An 18,409-nucleotide genomic window follows, 5' to 3' on the forward strand; every position below is an offset into this window, starting at 1 on the left:
CAGATAAGAACAGCATGTAACAAGTACTGTGTATACTAAGAACACTAATTTAACTATAAGTCTTACGGTACTCCCTAATGGGAGTAGAAGAGGCTTATTCATTCTGTCTGTAATGAGCAAGTTTATTTACAGTGACCATTGCAGGTCACACAGTAAGTAATAGCAAAAGTTCTTTACAGTACTCCTGCAGCCTTCAGTTGCCTTGTTTTCTGACTTTCTCACTAGTTTCCCTTGGTCTACGACCACTTAAACATCAACTTCTTTACCCTTGGAGTAGTTCAAAGAAGAACAGCTACTACCTCAATTATGAGTTTAGAAATGTGACTCAATTAATCTACTTTAAAATCTAGGTTCATTTAGAAAGATTCTGAATTAGTATCAGTGATCATTATAGCATATTTAAATACTGTACAGTATTGTATTTAAAGTATACAGAATGAACCTTTACCTGCCATATAAATATGCAAGTGTGCATTCAAAGCTCATTTTATGTAATTGTACTTCATAACATTTGGATAACCTCCAAATAAAATTTGTAACTAAAACAGTTTTGAAACTTACAAGATTTGCCATTTCTTTTGAAACAAGGTCTTTAACTGCTTGTAACTCTTCTAAGTTTCCAGTAGACTTGATAACATTCACAAACAGCTCACTTGTTATTGGGATGTCCGTACACTGGAAGGAAATGAAAAATATTAAAAGGGAATTGACAACATTGAAAACTAGCAATCAGTTATAATTCCGAGATTGTGAAATTACTTATTTCCTGTGAAGATATGTACTTCATAGCCCAAGAATGAAGGGTGCCAAAGAATTTACCTCTTGACAATGTATATTTTACCCTGGTTTCCCTTTTGAAAGAATCATATCCAAAAACTTCATGTATGGTTAACTAAACGGAACAATGAAGACTTACAGCCCAAACAATTAAAGAATTAATATAATCTGGATCGGAGATGAGGGAAACTATGGGCAGAATGACAGACGACACTAATATCTCCACAACAGCAGCTGTCAAAGGAGCATTGGAGAAGTCTTCTGGTGGCAAAACATAATACAGCACCATTTCAACCAAGTCACTCAAGTAATCTGGAAACAAAAAAAAGTCGTCAGCACTACTGGCTAATGGCATTAGGTGCCCAGATACTGTATTGTATTTATACATCCTTCAAGTATAATAATGCCTAATACAGCAATGTATAGCATAACATATTAATTACCTTAAATCATCACATAATCATATTTTTATTTAGGGTGTCCCATTAGGCAGTAAGATATATAATGATTTTCTTAACCCTTTCCTGTCCAAGTTTATACCTTATCTTCTCTTCACCTACACCCTTTGTAAATGATATCCTTGGTCCTTCAACAGTTTCCATCCAGCTAGTTCCTTTTCGACTACTTCTCCGACTCACCACTTCTCTTCCCTTTTTTATTACATTCCCAAAGCATCTCAGTCTCTGAAGTCTCAGTCTATTTTCCTACCTCAAGACACAACATCTATGTGCAATTTCATTTGAAATGTGATCACACGAGAAGTAAAGTACTAACCTTACATAAGCATCACAGATCCTAGTTTCTTTTACTAATGGGGTAATATTGTTCACCTTTAGTCTAGCAACACCTTCCTTCTACTCCTTCCATGCTGTTGCTACCCTTACTACCCTCTAAAAAATAGATTCATTTTCTAAAATGGAAAAGCCCCAAGATCATCTGGAATAACAAGGTACATCATAAAAGCAACATGAGAGCCTATCATCCAAGAGCTTACCAGCATATGTGAAAACCCAACAAAGGAAGTTATTTCAGCAGAGTGGGGAAAAGTGTCTTACATAAAACATAAACGAAGGAAAAGGAGATGCTCTGCAACAGTCAGTTTTCCCCAGTTCATTTCCATACTCATTACTAGGCACATTTAAAAAGCAGTGCCTTCGTCATTCATTTTTCTTTCATTTTCACTCAAAATTTTTTTTATTCTCATTTCACATATAATTTTCTCTCGCCTATCTTCTCTTTCCTTATCTACTTGCTAATCCCAACACTCTCCTTCTTTACTGTCTTGAGAATCTTGTTTACTAATTCCTCCCAAACATTCTTCTTTGTCACAGTTACCTGCCTCCTTGCTCCCCTTCTCTTCTCACAAGCATCCCCACCTTCTTTCTTCCCAGTCCTTCCACGGAGCTTAAAGACTATCTTCATTCTCTCAAACTGTTCTTTTGACATCTGGATTCCACTACCATATCTCTTTCTATTTCATTTCCCTTATCAAAATGATTTTTTAAATTTTTTTACCAAAATTATTCAAGATTATGACAAATGACACTATGCAAGAAAAGTTTTCCCAAAATGTAAAGGCAGGAACCATAAGTGCGAAAAGAATGATACTATACTTACCCTTTTCAGCATCAACTTTGAGGCAAACTTCATCACGACAAATGTCCTTTTCTTTTTCAGCTTCACAATCAAAGAAATGACTTATCAGCTCATCACTAGATACTTTACCCCTGCTTGCCGATCTTGCTTCTCGAAAGATGCGAAGATGACATGCAATGTCATCTACGAGGCGAGTAGTCAAATATCCTACCCAATCCATATTCTTACACCTGTTAACAGAAAAATTTTCTCGAAAAGTGAAAAAGACTCCCCCCCTGAAATTGTACACTATGTAACATGCAAAACGTCTAAACAGAGACAAAACTATTCCACACTTAATATGTACAGTATTATGGTTTCAATAAACCTCTTCCAAGTTCTTTATTCTTAATACAGTAGTTGTACAAGAGGGAGAGCCCTCAATGTACAAGTTAACTAAACAACAGCTGAATGCCATAAAAAATTACTATTTACAATAAATTAAAGCACAAATGTGTACTCAACACCAAAAACCTAGGTACCAAATATTTTATTTCAATTACCATCTTGGTTGATCTGGCCATTCAAAGGTTATAGCTTTATCACTTTTATCCTACCAATGTGATTTTTAAAAATTATATTGGTTCCTCATACCATTCAAATGTTATAGCTTCATCCCTTTTCCCCATCAATCCCTTCCATCTTGAGATAATTGAAAAGTATTTCAGATTCGCTACTCCTCAAAGTCTGCCACTTATTAAGGATGAACATTACAGAAAGCTCAATAGTCATTCACTGAACTGGAATATTCAGTCAGGTCACACTTACTGGAACTTTGCCTACTGAACATCTTCATTTCACTTCCCTTTATACCCACAAGAGTAAGCACCCAACATCCTCCAACACTGATATCAGCTGCATATAAACTTTCAGAAGAAAGAAAAGTTCATTTGCTGTGAAAAGGGGATTTTTAGGACAATAGTTGAGTTTTTATAGAACTCCTAGAGTCATTGAACATTCTAAGTTTCTATGGTGGCACATTTTTCATAATCTGAATTGCTGATCTTCCAGCATATAATTCTGCTGTGCATGTAAAGGTACCAACTAACCTGTTTGCTAAAACTACCATAGACTGCTGAAGAGCACGATGCAGATTTGCAATGAATGCATGATGGTTTGATAGCTGGTTGTACCAAGTCAACACAAAATCACGGATGGCTAAATTCACAACATCTTGAAGTTGCTCGTCAATTAGGCTAGAACCTGTCACTCGTCGATCATGTCTTTCTGCACTGCTGCTTAACAGAACATTACTTCCAACCTATGAAAAAATAAGAAAAGGTTAGGAAATTGAAGATCCACAAAATAAGGAAACTTTTCCGGTCTTACAGTATATTAAGTATGCTTAAGAATTCAGAGAGAGGCCAAAGAAAAATTACCAAAATATTTGCCACAATTTTGAATATGAAAATGAAATGAAAAAAGGAAATAAAATTATCCCTAAAAATATTTTTAGAGACCTTAAAATTCTTTTTTTAGGTTTCCACTCATTTTTAATATCTCTTGGATATTATTCACATTTCATATTTCCATTATCCACAACTCACAAAAGTACTTCAATATATAAATAAAATAATTATGAATGCTAAAATAGTACTTCAATATATAAATACTGACTATGAAAACTCCATAGGTGCAAGCAAGCTCCACATACGAAAAAAACGGGCAGTTAATAACAAAGTCATGAGTTGCACTCCAACTAGCAAGTGGAAGTACAGCAAAAAGTAAAAAAAAATAACTCGTAACTGTTATCAGGTGTAGCGGCAGATCAGCAAAGATATCTACACCCAGAAGTCAAGGGATATTATAAGGACGAAGAGGATGATAAATGTGTCCTCCTTCCCTACGTTTTGTTGTCACCAGAGGATTATCTTTAATGCAAAACTTAACAAATGTAGATGGGGAATCTCCATTGAGTAGCTGTCTTCAGAAGTGAATACATATCTGTGTTAACTTTGGAAGCAAGTGGGGTAGAATTTTAATATGGATGCTTGTACCTCAGATGCATAGGATTACTTTCAACAGCCAAATGATCTTGATGTTCTGGGATGCAAGGGGCTTGCTCAAATAAAAAATAAAAAAAATCAAGAGCCCTCTTTCTAAACTCCAAGGTTCTTTCAGGCCAACACTTACAGCCCTAACAGGACAAGGGTAAGATTTTCCTTATCAGACAGCCTCCCAGGTAATGCAAGTACTGTATAACTACTTTGATGATGCTGGAAAGAGTGAGGAATTTGCTTGCATTTTAACCATAAAACCATAAAACAAACAAATAATTTTCCAGTTGTCTGATGTGTGAAAAATGGCTGGATAAGGCTTGGTTTTATTAAAATTCCAAGCAGTGACTGCAGCCAGAAGAAAGGCTGTCTTCAAGTTTATGATCCTTGGAGTGACTCCTAAATGAGGTCTAAAGAGCCACTTCAAAGATATGTAAGGGCTAGTTATTAATCCTATGACGCACACTTCAAGGATGATAGGTGTAGCCTCCCCTTCAAAATTCTTGAACATACATTGTGAAACATTTGACAAAACCACACTAATGCCTCTAGATGCTAAATCTGTGAGAGTAGATCTATATTCTTTCTACAACTGGAGCAGATCTCATTCTACAGAAATATAGAAAGAAATCTGCCATTTTGAGGATCTGTCCCTCCAATTTGGGGAAAGTACCAAACAAACATCACTCAGCCTGGTAGAGACCAAAACTGCATGCTTATCCTGAAGTAGCAATGGATTTACACAATGCCACTAAAAATACTCCTCAATAGAAGTACCACTTGAAAGTCCCAATGTATGTGACTGGAAGAGTTGCAGGTTTTGATGATAGCAACATACAAGTACTTGACAGAGCAATTCTTGTAGCAATGGTATACAGTACCCTTGAATGGTCTACTAGGGAACAGGGGTCACGAAACTAGGCTTGCTGAAACCAGAGGATCAACATATGGTTTAAGGCTATGCGTGCAATGGTGAAGCACAAAGCAGAAATATGCTGTTTGCTTCATCCTGAGAACATCACATATGCATTTCACAGGACAGGCTTCCAGATAAATTATTTTTCATCAAAGTGATCCAGTTGGGATAAGACCAGGCCTTTATCTCGTACATTATCTGTTCATTGTTTTAGAAAGGGCTCAGTGCCCTCTGATGGAGCACTAACTGCCTCACCAACCATATTCTGAGATGCCATGCTGATTACAGAATCACCAAAGCCACCAATCTGAAGCATTACAATTCTGAACTTTCATCTTTTGGCATACTTGGAACTTCAACTCATACATCACCATTCTGATATCCCTGCACCTCAACTGATCATTTATGCTTCCTCACAGCTGTCTTTCTCAAAAGCATCTGTATTATATTTCTAGGTAAAATCAAAATATTTGCCTTGTTTGTTGCGCATCACTGACTGTTTGCTTCTTCACCTAAAAAATCACGCAGCCTACCACACTCCATGCACTATCCATTAAGCTGAGATTGTCTAATTTCTACGCTACTGGCAGACAATTACACTCAACTCCAAGCACACAAGGCATATTGCTGGATGTTCAACACAGCTGATCAATGATCATAACCAATGAAGGTCTAAAGTACCTCAAGACTTTCCAATATGGTTATAAAAAATACAAAGAACACTCATACATCATGAGACACAGAATCAGTCAGGGAACCAAGCAGAGAGCTGGAGATGTTGACACAGCAAGCAATAGACAACCAGGGAGGATGCTTTACAGTCACGTTGTTGAGTGGACGTAAGCTGTGGCTCATCTGACATAACCATGTTTGAGCAGAGAGCTGAAGTCTTACATCAATTATGCTATTGCTGTTTAATGTATTTCTCCATAAATCAACAAAATCAATAATATGTGTACCCACACCTTACTTTTCAAGTCAGTCCATTAATTACCAACATATGTAAAAGGATCCATACTTGAGGTTTTCCTGTGCTATAAAGTTAGATGGCACATGAGCATTCATTACATTTTTTCTTATTGTAATATGAACCAACAGTTATTAATTTATTAAAAATAAGACAGGTCAGAGGAAGGGTTTCCACCTAGCACCTATTTTACCAGTTTATAAGGAGGGAGTGAGCGCTTTTGCTCAATTCAAATGGGAGAATTTTTTTGTTGTTTGGATACGCCTACACTTCAGCCATGATGATGCTAAGCAGTTTAATCACATTAACATTTGGACTAATATCTTAAGAAAGTAATTGTCTTTTTGGTTCTGATAAAATAATTTTCATGTATTACCTTGTCATGCTGCCCAGGTGGAAGAGGAAGATGGGACCTGTGAATGTTGAGCCACATATACTCGCTCTCCAATAAGCAGCACCATCGCACTGATACAAGCCATCTACAAAGAAAAAGCAGCAAGTTAATGGGCACTTTAGCATAACATGATATAAACACAACCCTCAAGTGATTAAAATAGTATATTTGATAGAAATTTTCTTCCACATACAAACATACAACCTTACAACTACTTATCATTCACACAACGGTCATCAAGAATTATCATATCTCTCTATAGTCATTTAACCAGACTAAGGAGCTCCACTTCTTCTTTTAAAATTGATACCAAGATACACTGGAAAAACATCTAGTACTATCTACAGTGACCCATGCCAGGCTCTCAGTAGAATACATCTTATACAGGGATAAATTATAATCTAAGAGACAATTCATAGCAATGCTCTATTTCTTCTCTTGTTCACAAGGATAAACTTTTCAAAAAAGACAAATTTGACATTTTTAAAAGATAAATTGCATTTTTTATAGACATAAAATACAAACATGAAATCTTTTATAGATATACCTTTAGCATTAGCCAGTTCATTTGTTGAAACTGGCTACAGGTGGGATATGATAAAAGGCTTCAGGTTTGTAGATCTACAAAAACTGTATTCCCTATCTTAAAAAACTGCAACCTGTTCTTCATGTCAATACAAACCTCTGTCTTTTACTTGGAGACTCACTCCTTAGATGGAACTTGACTAGCACTATTTAGCACAAAATCGAAGCATGCAGTTACAAACCCTGACCAAGTCCCATACAACAAGATAGTGAAGGGATGGTCATTTGCATCCTGAAATGAGCTTCCCAGCCATGTAAATGAACAGGGGATTGGTGGCTCCTAAACAGCTTGGCAGAACTACTATGAAAACTGATAGTTCCATGGTAATTCGGTCCATGTCAAACCATACTAGGGGGAAACTGCCTTTCCCATCTAGGGTACAGGATTTCAATGTCAGAAGGCAGCAAATATCATCTCCATAAGGGTTTAACAAGTTTATCCTTGTAAACAGGGACAGAAAAAACACATCATGAAACAAGTTCTTAGACATATGCTTGGTTGTGAAACTCCCTGGTATCAGCCACTCCAGCATGAGCACAGGTTAGACTGTTGATGCCTGGGATGGATGCAAAGAAAAGAAAGCATAGACCTGTCGTCCTTCACATCTGCTTTGTCAATCTATGCCCAAGCATAACTTTAGATGAAGTAAATTTGATGAGCAGTATTTCAAGAAGAGACAGAACTGTTAAGTCTTAAATAGCCTATAACATATCTCTATTTTGTTTTACACTTCTATTAATAGTTTCTGGTCACTGGCTTATAATATGACATAAACGATATAAGGTAATTTACTTCGGAGTCTGCCCAGAGGTGTTACAGAACAGGAAACATCGTTACCACAGTAACAATGGAGACATCTTAACATAAAAGCAGCCAAAGAAAAACTGAGGGTTGACAAGAACGTGAGTGGCCTGTAAACCCAAGCTCCTTACTTTCTGGTTGGGTTCCTTGCTACCAAGCTTTAACAACAAAATCAAATTGCACTGCAATTTGATCTCCCCCTGCATCTCTAAACTAACTACCACAAACCCCTCTTTCTCATTAAGCTGGTGCTACAGGTATGAGGAATTTCTGGTCCCTGTTAACTCCTGCATTTGACTTAAATTAATTTAAAAAATAAGTCTCAGTCTTTGTTTGTTTCTTACCATAACAGCAAAAATGCATCTGCTAGTTAATCATGAATGCACAGTACTGCCAATGCTATTACACTAACATCACTATGGCTTCTTTAGGCAATAAATGTAGTATAATCTATGTAGCCAAAGCTGAAATCAAGGTTTATTTCTTTTAAACAAACAAAATGGGGAAGACTTGCAAAATGTCTCAACAAAGTTCATACCTAAATGGAAAAAGAAAGAAAAGGGCAAAATACTAAAAAAAAAAACAGATGTCTGACACACAAAATTTTACAACTTCTTTAACAAGGGATGATTAAGAGAATAAAAAAAAACAATTCAATAGCTTGGAGGTTGTGTTAGGGAAAGTGAAGTCACCTTTATGGCAAACCTGAGAACAGCTGACCTCAACACTAAATACAAAAGAAAGATTGTTCATCATTTAGTAATTTCAAAAACTGAAAAGTCTATATTTGGGGAATATATAAATACTACTTAAATTTAATAGGAAGCACACCTATAACAAGAAAAATGTACAACAAACTTTCTATAACGATATACAGATTAACAGAAAATCTTATGGTCTCTCCAAGCCAAGTCTGATTATGTCAAATTGCTGACATTTGAGGTTTGACAGTTAATGCAGTCTTTTCCTTCTCTTGAATCTTTTGCACTCATTGTTGTCCATGTCTACTGCTTTTCTAACAACTAATAATTGCTTCACCTTCACCTGAAGTACCAAAACCATTTCTCTTTCCTCCATTTTTTTTTGTAAGTGCTTTTAGCCTCACCAGACACACCTAATCTTTGTCATTCCCAATCAGCAATCCTTCTCTTTTACTGCCTCTCACTAACCACCATGATATTCAGGTTTCCTTCCTACCACAAATCAAACTATGTACTTCTTCTCTTCTATGCCACATCCACCAAATTTTTGTAAAAGAAGTAGACTACAGGGTATGGGTCTGTAAACCTAACACCTCTGATCATCTAGTGACATCCAAAAAAGAGTGACAGTGCTTTGGCTTCTCTTTTCGCATCCTCCAGAAGTAAAATGCAATTAGCACTGGCCTGAAGACAAGTTGTTTATAAACCATTTTGGTATCAAAATTAAGAGAAATTACCATAATTTTTTAAGTTAAAACAGTTCAAAACATTTTTATTAAAGACTTACCCAACACAAAACACAAGGCCTGACAGGGTAAGTGTTACACAAGCTTTTATCCCAAATGAACCTAGTAGTAGTGCTGCTCCTAATACAATCCATCCTATTACTGCCATCTGAAAGCAAAAATAAAACATTAAAGCCTCCATTACAAAACAGCACAGTAAAAATGTGCAAACAATATTTGGTTTCAAATCTGTTACTACTACAGTTAGCTCTTTAGTGTACACAAGACCAACACAGTATGGACCTGAAAATTACTTGAACATTTGGTAGCTACATAGAAACTATTTTTAATTATTACACAAACAATGGAAAAGCACAGCAATTCAGATGTACTATACTGTATTTTGTAATACACAACATTTTCCTGCTAGAGCTTATTAATGTACATTAATACTCATAAATTGGACTAAGCTGACATTTACAATAGAAAACACTTCCATTTCCAGGATGATGAGAAGTAACCCACAAAGGGGGGTGGTCATGGCTCCCTCCTCCATTTTTCCACTCACTGGCTCAGTGTTATGCTTTGTTCTGAAGTTGACATATCATGCACACTTTACCGAACTTAAGGGAGTAGGGACTTTGGTGTATGGCAATATTGTGTATCTATGGAGTCCTCTTGAAATGAAGACTTGCGGGGTCTGTGAACTGACTGAAGAATCAGAGATCATTGAGTACAAAATCTGTCTCTCCAATCTTTTTCAAGATATCTTTAGGAATCATATCAACCATAGTCAATGGGGGAATCTTTCTAAGAGCCTGGACCAGATGAGCTAGCAGATCAAGGTACTACTCAATATGATGCCAATGAGTGTTAGGAAGCATATTCCAAGGCAGGCCAGAAGTTTAAAAAAGGAGAGCAGAACACCAGGAATGTCCTGTTAAGCTGCTGAGTAGGTCAATCACCTGTGTTTTCTAAGTAGGTACGTACCTGATGACCTAGGCCATGCTAGCAAGGGTCTGCAGCCTAGTAAGGCCTGAGCATCCTAGGTTTGGTTAGATTGAGTGTGGGTGAGTTATGTTCAAAACCCTGTCTAATTTAATTTATAGTGCCATAGGCTGGGTTAGGTGGTGAAACTCGGGGGAGGGAACTTTGCTCTGGTAATAATCCATCGCCCTTGGTTGGGTTAACTGTAGTTAAGTTATATCATAACCCTTAGAGTGCCCTAGGTTAGGTTAGGTGGGGGGGGTGTCCATAGGGTAACAGCCCACCCGGCCAGCCAAGAACCCAGCACCCTAAGTTAGGTTAGGTTAGGTGTAGTCAGGTTTAGTTGCAAGGCCATTTTTATTTTCCATTTCAAGTTATGGTGCCACTGGTTAGGTTATGTAGAGGTTTTGGGGGGGACCCCGGTGACCGCCCTATAGTCCGAAGGCCCGATAGTCCGAAAGTCCGATAGTCCGTCAGCAGGCCCGAGTCCGAAGGTCCGAAGTCCAAAGTCAGCAGGCCCGATAGTCCGAAGGTCCGATAGTCCGAAAGTCAGAAGGCCCGATAGTCCGACGGACTGTAATCAGCCCCCACCCTCCATAGCTAATACGGCAAAATTGTAACCAGTAAACACCCATAAAAATACCAACCTACGACTATCGGACCTTCGGACTATCGGGCCTTCGGACTAACGGACTGTAATCGGGACCCCAACCACAAAGATACCCAGCACCCTAGGTCAGGGTGGGTAAGATACATACATGCACTTAACTTGCTTTGTATTTTCACCCATCAAAAAATTCTGGTTCTTACTGTGGTCCCCATAATTGTAGAATATAAAGGGGGGGAGGGGTACGGTACTACAAATCTGCTCCTGAACTGAACATCAAAAATGCTCAGGTAAACATGTAAACTTAATGAAATTATACTTTCAACTTCAGAATAGAATTATTCCATGGTTTAGAGTAAAACCTCACTGTATCAAGATACTGAAATCATGCATTATATATCTTTGATATATTGATGCATGCTACCATATTTATTAACAAAATCTGAGAGTAGCCTTTAATATGTGCTGTCACCTATCTGTCTCTCTCTTCATTACAAACTTAACCCTAGTTGGTTGGATGCTTTGCCTGTAGTCATGCTGGGAAGGGGTCACATAGGACACCATACCCCATGTTGGGTTAAAATAAGGAATGTTAGGCTGTATTCCTATAAACTCACATTCCTTTGCGATAGATAGACTATATATCTCATGCATAAACAAACACCATTTGCCAATACAATAGACTAGTGCATCACATGATACTATTATAATGATAACTATTTCCAAAAGAAATGGGATAAAAGGAAATTTGTTCTAAATGACATTTAAAAGTATACATAATAAAATTCATTGCTGGTCTCTCTTCAAAAATTCCACATCTTTTGGGAAAAGGAAATCCATAACTACAATACTGGGAAATAAAATCAAAATCATACCTCCCCATCACAACCAATAGCCTACGGTAGCCTTGTCTCGACCTGATTTGATTTGATTCAGCTGTACAGCCAAGCTCTGGGGCACTTTCAGCCATTCAGTGCTTAGGCTGAGAAAGTGAAAAAGAGGGAGTGAGTGGTTGGACAGCAAGACTGTAGAAAAGCAGCAGAACAGATATAATTAAAAGGCTAAAAAATGGGTGCAGCATGGGCCAAAGGGATGCTGTAAACTACCTACAGTAATGCCTATAGTGCCCCACATAGGCGCACTGATGGCTCTACCCCCTACGGGATAGTATAGCTCTGGTAGAAAAGACCAACAGATCTATTATTCATAAAACTGACCTAGGCTACATAGCCTGGCCTATGATGTAACACTTCATACATAATGGGTAGAACGCAGAGTAAGGGGTCACAAAGTGCATGGGGGGTCCAAGGGGAGCTAATCCCCTCGGCCAGGTTAGGACACAAAGTCCACGGATTAGGTTAGGTTAAGGTAAGTCTGCTTAGATCATATTTCTCTGAAATGCTTATATACTATACCCACAGTAGCCCTGACTACTAACTCGGCATTCACTCCTGTTAGCATAGCCTAGGCTAGATCACAACCTACATCACCTTAGGCTAGGTCACAACCCTCACCTTGAGCTAGGTCACAACCTTGTCCACCTTAGGCTAGGTTACAACCTCCAACTTAAGCTGGGTCACAAGCCTTTCTACCTTAGACTACGTCACAACCTTCTCCAACTTAGGTTAGGTCATAACCTCCACCTCAGGCTAGGTCACAACCTTCTCCACTCTAGGCTAGGTCACAACCTTCTCCACCTCATACTAGGTCATAACCTCCACCTCAGACTAGGCTATAACCTACACCTCAGGCTAGGCTAGATTACACCCTTCTCCACCTTAGGCTAGGTCATATCCTCCACCTCAGACTAGGTCACAACCTTCTCCACCTTAGGTTAGGTCATAACCTCCACCTCAGGTTAGGTCACAACCTTCACCTTAGGCTACGTCACAACCTTCTCCATCTCATGCTAGGTCATAACTTCTGCCTCAGACTAGGGCATACCCAACACCTCAGACTAGATTGCAACCTTCTTCACCTTGGGCTAGGTCATAACCTCCACCTCAGGCTAGGTCACAATCTGCTCCACCTTAGGCTAGGTCACAGCCTCCACTTCTGGCTAGGTCACAACCTCATCCACCTTAGACTAGGTCATAACCACCACCCCAGGCTAGGTCATAACCTCCAGCTCAAGTTAGGCCATAACCTACACCTAAGAAGAGGTCACGACCTTCTCTACCTCAGGGTAGGTCATAACCTCCACCTCAGGCTAGGTCACAACCCCCACCCTAGGCTAGGTCGCAGTGGGCGTCTTAACCTGCGTTAGGGTACCCTGAGGCCTATAACCTACGAGGAACCCTAAGCTGCTCAGATCAAACGAGGTCAATTATTCCCCCTCGTTCTCTTAATTAGGTCCCCTAGGTCACTCCCCCAGGTCATCTCACCTTTAACGGCTACCTTAAATCACTTATTCACTCATTCACTATTTTCGTTATCCATTTTTTCTCCTTGTTTACGTCCGAGTGTCACTTCACGGGAAGGACTGGCGAGAAGAAGAAGAAAGTCGCTTCTGATTGGTCGGGAGGTTTGGCGTTCGGTTCTGATTGGTCGAGGCGAGGTCCTTCTGTCAGTTGAGAGGCAGTTCGAACTCGGCCATTGGGTTGTCATATAGGCTGTTCATCCCTAATGATCATTATTAATATTTATTATATATGTCCCGTGATTATCTGCTGATAATATATTTGCGAGTGGTAGTGATCTTATATGTTGTCAAAATTACCGAAGTTGTCTTTCACATTGACTCCACTTTTAACTTTCGTACTTACAATTAATCATATGTCGTTTTCTAAATTTACAATAATGTTAAGACCCACTACGGGAACTCGTCGTAATCCTATACATATCACAAAAAATCATGTAATTTACCTTTCACGGTGGATCCACTTCTAACTTTCGTGCTTAAAATTAATATGTCGTTTTCTAAATTTACATTAATGTAGACCCAGTACAATAACATGCACCTGATGTGACCCATCATCCTCCCTATTCTCATGAAAATCTGTCTTGTGAATGAAAGAATTTCAAGAAAACTTGGCTTGAAAGTTACAAGTGGATTACGTCAGCACTCCTGTTTGAATTCCAGCTTCAGTGTTTCCTCGGTTGGTCTGTAAGAATGTCTCTTTGCTTGAAAAGGAAGAAATAGCTCGATTTTAGTTTTAGAAACTGCAGAAAACTGCAGCTTCAGAAAAGAAGAACATCAGGCTCAGAAGGAGAGGCTAGGAATAATTATTGTGGCTACGAATAATTTTTTATTTTTATTTTAGACCTACTCATTCCTTCACGCACTCACGAAAGGTAATCATAGATGCAGTTGAGGGTTAATCTAAAAGAATATCTTCAGTAACATGGAAAAACAAATTAGAAAATGTTACTTTACAAGTGGTTTATTTATGTAAGACTAACATGGGGTATGGGATCAGAACTCCTAGGGGAATCCTCTTGAATGTGTAGGGTCCTTCGGTAAGCCCTTATGAATAGCTGGCATTCTGATCAGTAGTAACCACTGAAAAGGTAAGCAGACAGAGCTTTTAAAAAAACTACCGGCACCAATCAGCTTAAGCTGCCAGTTGCAATCAAGAGGTTAAAGTTACCAACTTATTTTCAAGCTTAAGAGTTCAGAGGAGCAACATCATAAAAATAAGCTTAGATAAATTTAAAGGAAACCTAGTACTAAAAGTTTAATGCAGGAAAACATTAAAAGCAAATATGTTCAAATTATAGTTTGAACAAATTTTGGTGAAACTTCTAGCAAAAGTTTTATTTTTTTTCTAACAAGTGATGTGTTCAGTACACTCAGATTAATTGGGACCTGGGAGAAAATGACCTATGGTAGGTAGGTATGAATTTGTAAGAACTTGTAAGTCGGTCCCTTCCTGTTAGCATTGTACAGAGGGAACCTGTCAGGACAGCCATGTCTGAAGCTGACTGTGGGATGTTTTCATAGTGCATGACTTTTAATTTATCATTCACGATATCTTTGATAAAATAGAAATCAAAAGAGATTAAAGTGAAAGAGGAGATGCCTTAAATAGTTATTCAGCACTCTCTGATAACCATTCCAGAAATCTCAAGTAACTATCATGATTAAAGGACCGGGTGGAGCAACATAAGGATGGGTAATGAACCAGGAAGAGAGCTGTAAAGAGATCTGCTCAAATTAGACAGAAAGGAAACTCTAACAGATGAATGTCAGATATGTTCAGTTGTCTAGAAGGACGAATAAAAGGAAGGAAAAACTATGACATGTGGGAATACGTCCTAATATTATAGCATGAACATAAATAGAGGTTCAGTTGATATGGCTGGTTGAACAGTAACTCGTTCTTTTGCTAGATATAACTGGCATAGTACTTGAATCTCTTCAGATACACTGCCCATTTCTTGCAAATTATATAACATTCACCTTACACTTGCACTACTATTGATGTGGTCCATTACTATTGATGCCATAAGATTCTATATTAGCCGACTGGCCAGTTCATTAATGTTTCTTGTGGGACTGCGCAAGTATACAGAGCAAGCACGATCCACTTGAGTGTGCTTTCAAACAACGTTTGCAAAAGCAGACATGGCATATAGGCTACTTTGCCTGAACCGTTAAACTCATTTTGGCTTAGGTCCAACTTTCAGCCCAGGTTGCGATGCTGAGGACTTGCTACACGAGGGAAGGTTTTGGTATTAAATTCCAACAAGGTCAGTAACACGATCTGTAAGATGATCCAAGAAATCAGATGTTCCTTCAGTGGTCTGGATGTCTTGACTACAGCTGTGACATTTCGGCACTTGTTCGTGTATAATTTCCTCTCCCTTCATTTCCTCCTTTTAATTTCCTCTCATCTGACGCAACAAATGTCCTTTGAACCTCACACATCCCTGCTTGTTTTTAAGAAATTTTTTTGTTGGTCTATCAGTTAAATTCTTTCTATCCGTTGGTCAAAATAACTTATCGTTAAGTCTACGCTCTCCTTACTTTCTTCGGTTAATTAAGCGTTGACACTAGAGCAGTAAAGGTTTAACTCTTGGATGTCAGAATAAATCAACATAAACATTCGGTTAGAACTGGCCAAAAGCAAATGCTCTCTTTGTATAAATGAGTGCAAAGTTGCACAGAATAGACTGATCATATGGTAGCACAATACCAAGATGTAAATCTATAATTCAGTCTACAGAACCCAATCAGAATTCGCAGTAATGCAGCCAACAAATGAAGTACTATTGGTCTGAGTCCCAGACTATATACTCCTTGTCCCATTCTGCATAATGAATGCAAAATTGCATAGAATAGACTGGTCACATAGTAGCACTATCCCAAGATGTAAATCTATTATTCAGTCTGTAGAACCCTATTGGAATTCGCAGTAATACAGCCAACAAATGAAATACTATTGGTCTGAGTCCAAGACTATATACTCCTTGTCCCATTCTGCATAAGTTGTTCGAAGGCGATTTAAAAGAGGAACTTGAGATTATCAGTAATTCTCGTAAATGCCCTTTGCCTCTCCTGTACCCCATCAGAAGACCAGCCTCAAATGTAAAGACCCTTGTATGCATAAAATGGTTTATATACTCATCTAATCTTAGTTGTTTTTAGTAAAATCGAGTGATCTTTGTTATCATTAAAATGTATTTACTTGTCCTGACCTTACCTTATATTTTGTGAATATTCCATGGTTCGTCAACACAATTAAGGTTTTGACCTACATTAGCAGAAATCTTTCGTTAATCTTCAAATCTTCTGTATCTATCTTCTTTGTTGAATATTGCAGAATGAAATGTTAGACTGAGGAAAAAAAAAACAAAAACAACAGCAGAGGAACTTGATCATATTTCTGTGAATCAGCCCAAAATGCAGCGTGATAGAAATAACAGACCTGATGTGATTAGTGAAGAAACAAATGGAGCAGTTGACGGTATGAACAAAAGTAGAAATAGAGGGAAGCAGAGCACGACCGTATGCAAAGTGAGAGAAAAAAAGCAGAATATGAGTGACTAAAGACAGAATAAAAAGCAGAATACAATAGACTAGAAGAAGGAAGAAGAATAGAAGTGAAGATATGGAGGACGACAGAAGGGTACATTATTAGCAGATGGAAACTCTGTGTAACATCTAACCGCTATGCCGAATAGCCATCCGAGTCCTACAAGAAGCAGCAGCAATTGACGCTTATGAAAGTCAAGGAACTAACTGAGCGACTGGACATCAAACGTTTCTGTGAAAAATTAGAGAAACAAAGCAAGAATTTGCACCCTTCTCAATTTGAGTGATAGCAGTGTCCAATTAAAGTCGCAGAAGTATCAGCATCTTCATCATTTTGATGTGTCACAATATCATGCTGTCCAGTACTGAGGAATTTTCTTCTCTCTAAGGTGAATCTACAGAACAGGCCTTCAGGAAGTGTGTCTGATGTTTCAGAGAAGTCGTACAGCTACCTTCAAGGACAAGAAAGCTAAAATGTTGTTTGTCCTAACAGTACCCTGAAACCAAAATACCCTAACCTAACCTGTACTTCAGCTAGAAAGTTGTGGCTTGATCAGCGGAATTTCACGTAATTCTTGCTGACTCATTAAGTGATTGCCGTGACTGGAGGTTGCAGTCTACTTAATTATTTCTTGATTTACGTCTGCCTTTGTTTAAAACTGGTAACAGGTCATTACAATTGGCTTTAATTCCTGTAAACTTTCATGAAAGATTTGCACTTTTCGGTTAAAGTCAGTGCGAGGTAAGATGCAGTTATGACCGGGAGTTTTCAAAAGATTCTACTCTGAAAGCGTTCGTCTGTGTTGGTGTAAATGTAATTTTTCATCATCTTCATTTGTATTTCACCATTCTTCTCATTGCAGATATAAATTTCATTCTATCACACATTTAAGCATTCTGCTCAGTACGGAGGCACTTTTAACTTGCTTGTTCTATAAGAATGTTATCCGTAATCATGATTAATAAATGTAATAATGTTTTTTTTATTATTTACAATGTATCATACTAATTCATACACTTCATTATTTACGGCCAGAGACATCACTGGCAAATTCAGTGAACTTATACTGACTGATGGGCAATATAAGTTTACAAGACATTATCTGGTTTATACAAAATTTTACAAATTGATAAGAAAAAAGTTACCATAGCTTAGGTTAGAGGTGACCCGGGTCCGGCTCTTGGTTCTTTTTGAAACTGAAATATTGAATTTAGGCCAAAGGTCAAGAACTGGGCCCTGTGAGGCCACTCAGCGCTGAAAGGGAAATTGAAAGTAATGAGGGTTTTGAAGGAGTAACAAGAGAAAAACCTCGCACTCGCACTATGAAACAAATGATAG

The 18,409-nt window shown here is 38.1% G+C and overlaps 1 protein-coding gene across 5 annotated transcripts in view; it reads right to left on the minus strand.

The window, feature by feature from the left end:
- LOC136843437 (sorting nexin-13-like) overlaps positions 1–13,598 on the minus strand; it is a 57,712-nt gene extending 44,114 nt beyond the window's left edge. For 2 of the 5 annotated variants that reach the window (XM_067111926.1, XM_067111929.1), the window contains exons 1-7: positions 13,478–13,577; positions 9,562–9,668; positions 6,669–6,771; positions 3,462–3,673; positions 2,395–2,603; positions 917–1,089; positions 562–675 (exon numbers count right to left, since the gene is read on the minus strand). In XM_067111926.1, the coding sequence (XP_066968027.1) occupies positions 562–675; positions 917–1,089; positions 2,395–2,603; positions 3,462–3,673; positions 6,669–6,771; positions 9,562–9,668 (918 nt within the window). In that variant the 5' untranslated portion in view covers positions 13,478–13,577. Of the gene's footprint in view, positions 1–561; positions 676–916; positions 1,090–2,394; positions 2,604–3,461; positions 3,674–6,668; positions 6,772–9,561; positions 9,669–13,071; positions 13,190–13,477 lie in introns of those variants that run through there. The other 3 variants (XM_067111925.1, XM_067111927.1, XM_067111928.1) reach the window with 3 other exon arrangements.
- Positions 13,599–18,409: the final 4,811 nt, after the last annotated feature.

Source organism: Macrobrachium rosenbergii, chromosome 11, assembly GCF_040412425.1.
Source record: "Macrobrachium rosenbergii isolate ZJJX-2024 chromosome 11, ASM4041242v1, whole genome shotgun sequence".
NCBI classification, from domain to species: domain Eukaryota; kingdom Metazoa; phylum Arthropoda; class Malacostraca; order Decapoda; family Palaemonidae; genus Macrobrachium; species Macrobrachium rosenbergii.